At 40.2% G+C, this 11,846-nt stretch overlaps 1 protein-coding gene across 1 annotated transcript in view; it reads left to right on the top strand.

Moving 5' to 3' along the window:
• Positions 1 to 11,846, top strand: part of gfra2b (GDNF family receptor alpha 2b) — an 88,743-nt gene that overhangs the window by 54,956 nt on the left and 21,941 nt on the right. The window contains exon 4 of the mRNA XM_046861999.1: positions 1,734 to 2,118. Coding sequence (XP_046717955.1) covers positions 1,734 to 2,118 — 385 coding nt within the window. The remainder of the gene's footprint in view (positions 1 to 1,733; positions 2,119 to 11,846) is intronic.

Raw genomic sequence — 11,846 nt, 5'->3', positions numbered from 1 at the left:
GACAATAAAGGTGGTATCAAAGAGTTTTTATTAAATTTTTATAAAAATGTTCTAGACTTTAAGCTGACAAGTCTAATATTGCAGCAGCAACTTACCTGCCAAAGGGTGGGATTGACTCTCCTGCTCATTGATATAAAGAACTGGCTGCCCGTTGTTCTTTTGTGCACGGACTATAAACGTTTCTCAGAAAGTATCGCCAATTGACTGAAATGCAAATTATATCCATTATGCTTATTGGCCAGAGCTTTTGTATTCATAAACGGTCAATTACAGGTAATCTGTTTCTAATTAGGAGGCACAGTGACACAGTGGGAAGCATTACCACTTCACAACTTTATGATCCCTGGTTGGGTCCTGGTTTGAGTTACACTCTACTACGGATGGTAAGATGTACAGATTTGCATCAGTGTATCGGCAAAAAGTTAACGATGTGATATCAATCAAGAAAAAAAATTATTTATACATAATTATTAGTAGTTTATTATTTAGAAGGTGACCAAGAATTTGTGACTGTAGATCGATTTCTCCTCACTGTATCTTTAGTGCGTTCTCTCAGCATCGTTTACAACACTACGGAGGCCGAGGCGTGTCCTGAGAGTCACATAGAATACAGATTAACATGGCAGAGGTAGAGCTGTAACTTTCCTCGAGACAGAACAGGAAAAGAATGTTTGGTTTTATTACATTTTTTTTTGCACTACAAAGGCTTGTTTGTGAAAGGGGCCCTGTGTTAAAAGTCAGAATGACGCTTGAGTAAATTGATGATCTGCTGTCTGTCTGAACCAAAGAGTTCAAAGTTAACTATCAGTTCTGTATTGAATTGCAGAGCGTCATGTTTTTTTTCTTGCATCGTATTGCATTGAATCGGATCGTGTTGAAACAAATCGATCACATCGCACTGCATCGCAATAGAGGGTGAATCGCATCACATGGGAAGCTGCTTCATATGTATCTTTACTGTATCGTATCATTGGCTAAGCATCGAGATTTATGTTATGGAGATGCTGTTAGCATGATGTTTTGCACATTGTTGCTATGTTTCTGTGGGATTCCCTGAAGGTTCTCTAGTTTTCCACTCTGACTTCACATTATTGAAGATTTACGAATGAATGAATGAATGAATGAATGAATGAATGAATGAATGAATGAATGAATGTATGAATGTTTCTGATTTGAAATCCTACACACTTTTTAACCAATAACTCATTTCACTACACCAGTAAGAAGCTTTTGATCTTGTTAGCAAGGTGACCATTTGGGTTTATGGATGGTGCTGTCGGTAGTTTATATTTCTCACATCTAGAAGGTCCAATGTTTGGTGCTAACTGTTTTACTGTATAAAAAGGATTTCTTCCTGGATGTCTAGTTTCCCATCACAAATTCTGTACAGTGATTGGCATCCCATCATGCACCAGTCCTCCCAGGGTAAGCTTGGAATGTATCTAGTACAAAGCCGTAGTTAAAGATGAATTATTGAACAGATATGTGGTGAACCACGTGAATGAGAATGTTTTTGCAGGCATCGATGCTTCATAGGTTATTAAATACCTCCACAGCTGTAGTAAGCAGTGCATGTGCTTATGTGAGAAATAATTAATATATATATTACATTTACAGCGTTATTGAGTGTCGGTGAATTGCGAGATAGTTCCACAGATTATACAACAAAACAAATAAATCATTCTAATAGTTTCTCCCTCCCTTTCTCTTTCTCTCCCTGTCTGTCTCTGCAGCCATCGGCTCAGCCTCCTCAAAGGGAACCGTGTGTCCCGAGTCTGTGAATTCCTGTAATCCGTGTCTGGATGCTGCGAAGGCATGTAACCTGAATGCTGTGTGTAAGCGTCAGCGCTCGGCCTACATCACTGCGTGCAGCCGCTCGATGCCCATCGCACTCTCCCCCGAGCCATGCAGCCGTAAACGCTGCCACCGGGCACTGCGCCAGTTCTTCGAACGTGTGCAGAATGATCTCAGCTACCCACTGCTCTTCTGCTCGTGCAGGGACAAAGCATGTGCTGAGCGGCGGCGCCAGACCATCGTACCCGCCTGCTCTTTTGAGGAAAAGTCCAAACCGAACTGTCTCGAGCTCCGGAGGATCTGTCGATCGGATGCACTCTGCAGGTATGGACCAGGAACAGACCAAAGGATCATGATATACAAAGTAGAGGTCGACCGATTAGGAGTTTTTCTCTGGCAGATGCTGATGGTGATATTGAGAAATCAAGGCAGCAATGGCTAATATATTATAGCGGGGGTTTTTTTGCCCCACATTTTCTTTTTTTTACCCTTTCATTTCATAAAATCAATAGTTAAATAATAAGACGTGATACAGAAAATTGCTTCAATTCAACATTTATTTGAACAACACAAGCATTTCCAATTAGTACACGTGTTACCAGGTTTTAATACACGAGCCTACACTACAGCTGGTTGAAGGCTTGCTAACAATAAACTTTCTTTCAGCTTCTCCCATTAGGGGTCGCCACAGTGGATCATCTGTATTCATGAGCTGCATATTTGATTTGGCACATGTTTTTTACACTGGATGCCCTTCCTAATGCAACCCTCCCCATTTATTCGGGCTTGGGACTGGCACTAAGAGTGGCTGGAGTTGGTTCCCTGACCGGGGATCGAACACAGGCCGCAGCAGTAAAAGCGCCGCATCCTAACCACTGGACCACCAGGGAACCTTAAAGGCTTGCTAACAATACAGTTCCAAAAAGTTGCTTGTGTTCTCTCTCCAAATGTTATTGTCATTTTTTCTCCGAAAGTAGTATCATATTAAGATTAAGATTAAGAAACTAGGATAAGAATTAAAAACCTGGGACACACCAAGTTGATGGTCAGGCGTCAGGAAATGCCAGGTGCTTTTTGAGTGTCGGTCGGCTTTAGTTTTTTCGGTGTGTTCCACACCGTCGGCTTTAATTAGAAGGCGTCAGCTGTTTTCCGTCCGATTCTGCATGTCGAATCCGCAGCGGAGTTCGTCGACGGAAAAGAGAACTCCGATTCGTTATTCATCTTAGGGAATTAGCACATGAGAAAACTTACATATGCTTGTCATTGGTCACACTCGTCTTTGCAACTTAGCAAACATGATTGAAAAAAGCTACACAAATCCACAAGTAATGAACGCGGCAGGTGTAAACGATTCCTGCTTGATATATTTACAGTTCTAGCTCTTCCGGTTTCCCTGTTTGGATGCTGAATACAGGCTACTGCCACCTGCTGGTAGGTGAGAGTTATGTTCTCTCACACAAGTGCAGATCGTACATATGCAGTTTGGCGTGTCAGATGTGCTATGATAATTTTCTGGCTAATTTGCAGCACACTCGCCCGATGCCGAAAACGATGCCAAAAACATACCAGGGTGTAACCTAGACCTCTACAAAACTTAGTACTTCATCAAACAACTTCGACGCAATAAGCGTTATAAGCCAGTGCAACAACAAAGTGGAGTGTGTCATACATTTAATCTTTTAAGCAATACCTCAACAATGTGGTTTACCGTCCTGCGTATAGTTCCCACAGAGTTCCTCTTGGCAGAAATCAATGATTGATATTGCACAAACTCGTTTAATCCTCACAGGCGATTAGCAACACTCCGAATAGCTGTTAAATTGAGTGGAGAATGTTAATTAGCCGGATCCGGTGAGCTAATAAGAAAATCAATCGGCTTTGTGCCAACCAAACGATTCCTTTCAGGGTCAGCAGTGATTCTTCAACATCGAACCACTAGCTACTTTTAAATACCAAAGATCATTTTTGTATTTTGTGAGGAAAAAAAAAAAAAAAGTGAACGCACATACGTAGTTTGGTGTGTCTGATGCGCCATGATAATTTTCATGCTAATGACATAAATACCTAGATAAATAGATGTTTCTTACATTTTATTAAGCATACACCGATCAGGCATAACATTATGAACATACAACTTCTTCAGCCGTTTGAGTTACAGTAACTCGTCTGTTGGATCAAACCACACGGACCAGCCTTCGCCCCCCACGTGAGTCTTGGCCATGTCGTAGGTTCACCACTGTTCCTTCCTTGGAGCACTTTTGAAAGATATTGACCACTGCAGACCAGGAACACAGCTCCAATTTTGGAGATGTTCAGACCCAGTCGTCTAGACATCACAATTTGGCCCTCATTCAAATCCTTACACTTGGCCATTTATCCTGCGTCTAACACATCAACTTGAAGGACAAAACTGTTCACTTGTAACCTAATATATCCCACCCTCTATAACATAATGTTATAATGTCATAATGTTATGGCTGATCGGTGGGTATGTGAATACGCTAATTTTACTGAAGATGAATTTGACGACAAGGAAACATTAAAATGAGAAATATATATATAAAAATAAAATGCCATGAGGAGTAAACACCAACAGCTTCTCATAGAGACATGACGAATGCATGCAATTCAAGAATGCATAGTCTTCTCTTGGTTTCTCTCTTTATTGTCTGTTCATTTTCACCCATTAAATCATCACGTTTCGCAAGGGTCCCTGGTGGTCTAGTGGTTAGGATGCGGCGCTCTCACCGCTGCGGCCCGGGTTCGATCCCCAGTCAGGGAACCAACCCTAGCCACTCTTAGTGCCGGTCCCAAGCCCGGATAAATGGGGAGGGTTGCGTTAGGAAGGGCATCCAGCGTAAAAACATGTGCCGAATGAAACATGCGGATGATCCGCTGTGGCGACCCCTAATGGGAGAAGAAGTCAAGAAGCTTTTATTGTCATTTCAACCATATATAGCTGACGCAGTACACAAAATCAGACAACGTTCCTCCAGAACCCTGGTGCTACAAAAAACAACATAACATAACAAAACACAGAGCTGAGGACTGGCAAGTGTCCTCGCCTGGTGCAAGCAGTGCAAGACCGGCAGTGCCAAAGACAACACAAGACAGTGAAGGACAAATACCAAAACACAAAATAGTGCCGCCAGTAAAACTCCTGTGTATTATACAGTACAGTGTGCAGAGAGAACTGAGTACAGGGGTGTACTCGTTTTAGCAAACAAAATGCTATAGGGTTTGTGCAATAACGCATGTAAACAGTTTGTAACAATGAAGTGATATAATATGGGTGGTACTGAAGACATGGATGTGTGAAATGAGTATGAGTGTGTGTTTGAGTCTGGGTTGTACAGATCGGTAACACAGCTGAGTGTGTGTGTGTGCGTGAGTTTCAGTTCGGTGTGTTGAGAAGCCTGATGGCTTGAGGGAAAAAATTCATTAATGCTGTCAAATGACCAGGTGGGATAATCCTGAACTAGATATTCCATTTTAATACACTCCACTTCATATCAGGTGGTTAAATTGCTCTCTAACATCATGTAACACACACCTGGATATTACCAGTAATTGTTTTTCATGATGGCTATTTCTATTGTCTAGTAAAGTTTACTTTATTCCAGTTTAGAATTTACAATTAGCAAATAAATTTACATGTACTGTGTTACTTTATTGCTGAATCTTTAATAATACTCATAGAGAAGGGGGGGGGGGGGTAATGGGGATGGAGAGACGAGACGGTTTGTTCTCATAGTGTGGGATTTATAGGCGAAGGTCACTGTGAAGTTAAACCCCAGGTCTCAGTCTGCAGAATCACCTTTAAACTGGAGGACGTCCAACATATCTCTCTCTCTCTCTCTCTCTCTCACTCTCTCTCACACACACACACACACACAGACACACAAACACACAGAGCTGCAGCCAAACACACTGTGAGTTCAGTGTGGATTTTTTTAAATAGTTCAGTTGATGGAAATCATTGCAAAGGGCAAATCTACAAGTTGGAGAAATAAAAACAAGCACTGAATTTCCAGTAAAGAAGACAGTAATACACAGGCAGAATAAAAGATTAAGCATCATGAGGAGTAAACAACAAGGAAGGGATGATGCAATTTCATTAGTAATCTAGAAAACATGGAGATTTAAATACTATATAAGGAAATTTTACAATGGATTTGAATAGTAAAGCGAATTCTATAACAGCTTTGTTGCAGTGAGAAAGAAATTTGACTCTGAATCAGCTCAAGTGCATAAACCGAAGCTAACGTTTTGTGCATTTTGAGTTGCAGCATTGATGTTATCAAAATAAAGGGGAAAATGCACTCGGGGTGTGATGTTTGATCAGTGTAGATAGAATGTCTTTGTATTTTGGAGCGTTACAGTTTGCTTGGATTGGAAACAAAAAGCCAAAGCCTGTTCCAGCATGATGTGTACACAAAGAGCTCCATGAAGGCATGGTGTGTTGAGGGTAAAGTGAAAGAACTTCTGACCTCAACCCCAGTGAACACTTTTCGGATGAACTGGAACACCAAATACATCCCATACCTTCTTATCTAACACCGGTGCTTGATATTCTTTTTTGATGAACGATCACATTTCTGGTGGTCTAGTGGTTAGGATGCGGCGCTCTCACCGCTGCGGCCCGGGTTCGATCCCTGGTCAGGGAACCGAACTCAGCCACTCTTGGTGCCGGTCCCAAGCCCGGATAAATGGGGAGGGTTGCATTAGGAAGGGCATCCAGTGTAAAAACATGTGCCAAATCAAACATGCGGATGATCCGCTGTGGCGACCCCTAATGGGAGAAGCCGAAAGATCACATATCTCCATATTCAGACTGCAAAATATAGCGGTAGGCCTTCCAAGAAGAGTGACGGCTATTACTACAAAGAAGGACTATATCTGAACAGGGGTGTTCATGAAAGAGTGGGTGTCCACATACTTTTGGTGATATCGTGATATAATAGGTAATAGGTTAGATGTGCTACATTGCTTGCTTCTAACGCTAATTTTATGTCACAAGAATTTTATGTCCGATGAAAAGAAGGCTACAAGTTGTAGAAATTTCAACATGTTGGAAGTTGGGAATTACAAGACGTTAAAACCGAACACATTAGAAGCCAAATGAGCCCCAAAGCATCTATTTTGCTCTGATTTAACTCAGCCAACTGATTAACATCTTGTAACAGCAAGTACTTCTCATTGCAAAACCCTTAAAAACCTGGTAATTAGTGTCTCTAAGTAGGAACTTGGAAACCGATATAGAAAACGAGGAACATTAGAAAACAAGGCAATCAGCGAACCAGTCAGCAATGAATCTTTGGGTCAGCGAGATTACCAGTTAATTAATAAACCATTAACGAGACATGAACAAAGAGATGGAGAAAGTCAGTAAGCAAGTTGTTTATTTATGTTCATTCTAGTAATATTCTTTACTCATGCACTGATAACAGGATGGACAGTTCTACTAGGAATTCGTTATATGTTTGAACTGAATGATTGAACTGAAATGACTTACAAAGCCAAAATGCCTGCGAGGGCCTGTGTAATGTTCTGACATAAAAAACAAAATCTATAAAAAATGTTTTAAGGCTGTTGTCTAGTGGATGTTTCTGGAGGAAAGAATCTAGCAAATGGCATAAAAACGGCTTAAAAAAGCAATGACGGAAAACATCAGGCTTTTTTTTTTACTAGAAAACATTGAAGCAGCAGGCATTGAATTCCCATTACGCCTTTTTGCCGTCATACATCTGAACACACATTTTATCTACACCTTTAACATCGATCGTGAAGCAGTTTTGATCAAGCTGGAACACAGATACATCTCAAGTTTCAGTAAGAAAGCAACAGCCTTAAGGGAGACCGTCGCCAAGCTTTGATTCATTTGAGGTGATGCGATTCTTTTCCGCCTTTTGAATTCAGTACAACTGTGTGGAGTCAGTGTGCAGGAAGATCTATGAGGCATGACGTTCCTCTGAACTGTTAGTCCCCTCAAAAGGACCCCGGGTTAAAATGCTGGGGGTCAAAGCCTGCCAGGGAAAACCTCAGGATTTTTTTTCCCCCGTCAGATAAGCCCACTGTCATATCATATTTTCATCACATCTGAGGGATTATAGAAGTGTGTGTTGGAAAAACAGCAAAGGTTTTAGAACCTGCAGATTTCTGTTGCTTAATCCTGTTGCTTTGGTGAACCATGTCAGGGAATTAAAAGCAGCACACATATGCGTTTTGATGTTAGATGTTCTACGGGAGCTTAAAAATTATAATAATCGGTATTCTTCTCAGGATTTGGCGTCCATATATTAAAATATCATTTTGAAATAACAGAAAGGAAATAACAAAAAGGAAAATAATTTTATTTATGAGGTGGTATCAAAAAGTTTTGATGCTAGATTTCACAAAACAGTATCACCTTCACATACAACACTCCAACATTCCTGCCAACTTCTGGAAGGTGTCCTGGAATTCTTCTTTTCGAAGCGTGTCAAGCTTCTGGGATTCGTGCTGGATCTCCGCATTGGAGTCAAAACGGACACCTTTGAGCTTGATCATTATCTTCGGGAAGAGGGCGAAGTTCTCAGCCAAATCTTGTGAGTAGTGTGGGTGCGGATGGGAGATCATGTGGATCGAGGCACAGTTTGGCCGATGATTTCGACATTTTCGGGGTTTTAGCTTGTTGAAGGTCTTTCTGATCATATTGTCTTCCAGTGATGTTCTTTCGCTCTTAAAGAGCATGTGCCACTTGAAACACCTCCAACGACTCGTTGCAGCATCGCCGTATGTCAAATGTATGTCATCCTAAACGTCTCTGTGGCACGTTTGCTCTTTGTTCTAACTTGCTGTCCATCATGAAATCGTAGACTTGGTAAAGCACGTGGTCAGAACAGTACCAGTTAGCACCATTAGTCTCGAAACTTTTTGATACCACCTCGTATATATTCTATTTTGGTCATATATTGTAAGTGGTAACTCAAAGCTCAAAGACAATCCTGCAATATATACAGAGTAAAAAAATTGTGTAAATGAATGTACAGATGTTATTATATGTACAGATGTTATATATATGCAGTTCTGGTGGACGGAGCTCTGTAGCAACAGTTGGAAGAGAGCATGGGCTGAATTTCTTAGCCATTTCTTAGATTTTTAGCCCTTTTCTCCACTCTGGATGAGTAAAGATTTTGGAGATTGGGCAGTGGGGCACCAATAATCCTCTCAGCAGTCCTGACCTTCCGCTGTAGCCTCTTGATGTCTGATTTGGTAGCTGAACCAAACCAGACAGTTATAGGTAAACGCCGGACAGACTCACTGATGGCTGAGTAGAATTGTTTCAGCAGCTACTGTGGCAGGTTGAATTTCTTCATTTGGTGAAGGAAGTACATTCCCTTTTTTTAGCAATGGAGTCAATGTTATTGTCCCACTTCAGGTCCTGAGAGATGGTGGTACCCAGAAACGTGAATGACTCTAATGTTGTTACAGTGCTGTCCATGATGTTGAGTGGGGAGAGTGCTGGGGAATTTCTCCTGAAGTCCACGATCATCTCCACTGTTTTCAGCGTGTTGAGCTCCAGGTTGTGGTGGTTGCACCAGACAGCCAGGGCAGTGTATGTCTTGTTTTATATGCAGTAGAGTCCAAAATCTAGTGGAAAGTCTTCCCAAAAGAGTGGAGCTTATTTTTACTTCGAAGTGGCACTAAATCTAAAAAGGGTTGTTTTGGTCATATAATGAACATTGTAAGTGGTAAGTAAGGTTGATCTCATTAGACCAATGATTAAAGTATTGGATTAAAATATCACAGTCCCCTGCAAAAGTATAGGAACATATAGACTTAAAGTAAACGGAAGTAAATAACATTTTTGATGTGACTGTAGATCCCTTTTTTGTAATCGCTGAACAAATCTGGCAACGAACTGACATCATCAAACTGTTGCATTCTACTTTTGCAAATTGCATGTTCGGTTGTTGTTGAAATTTACATTTAGCATTTTTATTTATGGCATTTGGCTGCCACTTTTACCCAGATAAACTTACAGTTATCTCATTTGTTCAACTAAGTAGTTATGGGTTAAGAGCCCTACTTAAGGGGTCCATCAGTGGCGGCTAGGTGGTGCTGAAATTTGATTATAAAGTCCTTTGTTGTGTTGCCAGTGTTTTTTGGTCGTTGTCTTGCTAAATAATGATGCAGTTCCTCCTAGAAACTGAAATTTACAGTTGCATTTACAGCATTTAGCAGAAATTCTTATCCAGAACGACATACTAAAGTCTACTAAAACTTTTGTAGCACATTTCTGCATTTCTTGAATTCCAATCAAGTCTTTCAATTCCTACTGCTGATAAGTGGCTTCAAACAGGTGGTCTGGTTTCTATATTTCTGATCTTGAAGTTTTTAATTAAACACTGCCTGTCATTGTGACCATTGTAAAAGAACTTAGAAGACATCAATCAGATGTTCAAATTATTTTGAATACTTGAAAATGAATAGGTTCAAATATAAGGTGCTTTGATCTTTAGTTTTTTTTTTTTTTTTTTTTAGCAAAATTAATTTATTGCAGATTGACAAGCTGTTTGTTTATACATTTTTTTTTATGAGAATGAAAAGTTAATATTGTACTGGTTTATAGTTGATATTGTAAAAGTAAAAATTTGGATGTTCTACAAAATTTAATGCAACAATAAATAGGCAGGTAGCATGTCATTTATTGATTACGGAAATTATTGATAAAAAAAAAATATATAATATATATAGGTAATTATTTCGCAATTAATATTTACTTTATCTTTACTAAAGGTATAAGTCGATTGTGTATTTAGGAAAACTATTTATGATCCGTCTTCAAAGTGTTCCAGATATCTGGCCTTGGCCCCTTTTGTCTACCTGCAGAACGTAACTCCTTTATTGTGTGAGGACATGTCCGCTGATACCATGCCAGGACACAATGGTCACCATCTGCTCCGATACCCACAGCTATAGCACTCAAATTAGGAAAATAAAGTGGGCCAGAACCTTGCTGACAAACGAAAATGATACAATCACATTCAAAAATCTGAGACCAGACAACAAAAGGTATTCTCTACATTTGTCCCATATAAAAAAAACATCCATTATTAAAATCCATCATGAGGCATCGTCCAACACCTGACTAACAACATATTGACTTCTGCATTTTACTCCCTTGTGTTTTATACCGCACGTTATCATCTCTGCTGCTTTCAGTCAATAAAACTAGCTATACTAAAGTTAGAATGCTGAGGGAGAATGGAGCTTTTATAAGGTATCCGAGTTATGTGTGTTCGAAGCACAGTGACCTTGGAGATGAATATAATCGGCTCAGCACTCTCATGTCCCACATAAATATGCGCTGTTTTTGGCTTTCTGTTGAATTATCTTGTGCTTACTTGTGCTTTGGATGATTTCCTCTATAGTTATTTAGATTAGGCAGACAGACAAGAAGCTACAAAGTTAGACAGGTAAAAAGGACAAAGCTAGAAAGATAGACCTAATGCTAGATAGATGGGTTGGTTTGTTTAGATAGGCAGAAAAAAAGATGGATCAACAAGATCAGGTGTGTCTCTGAACTCAGCCTGACCTTCCCTTCAGGCATCCTTAAGAGCTTGGGAATCTACACAAAGCACTTTAGAAGGTGAGGGAAGGAAGGGAGGGCGAAGAAATAGCAAAAACAGCATAACATTGCTTCATTAATTTATCAGTGAAGTGAGCAGGAACAAAGAATAGGATACGGCCGAGAGCAAAACCGCTATTAAAGCCATTTGTTATGTCACTCCTCTGAAGCCTGTTGGTATATTCCTGAAACTAATGAACACAGATCCAGCACATTAGTTACAGGATAAACGCTGAGAGCTAAATCATGCCTGGGGAATGTCGAATAAGCAGAACGTTGGTGAGGAAGAAAGAGGGAACAAGGGTTTCTACTTTATGTCTGTCCGTCTGTTTAAGTGGTGTTTCCACTGACCTTGGTGGTTTGTAGACTACATATAGACACATTTATAGAAATATACAGATGCTGACAGACAGAAATGTTGAAAATGTATTAATGATGG

This window comes from Silurus meridionalis, chromosome 11, assembly GCF_014805685.1.
Source record: "Silurus meridionalis isolate SWU-2019-XX chromosome 11, ASM1480568v1, whole genome shotgun sequence".
NCBI classification, from domain to species: Eukaryota; Metazoa; Chordata; class Actinopteri; order Siluriformes; family Siluridae; genus Silurus; species Silurus meridionalis.
The sequence above is the reverse complement of the archived record's forward strand: the minus strand, read 5'-3'. Positions and strand labels throughout refer to the sequence as shown.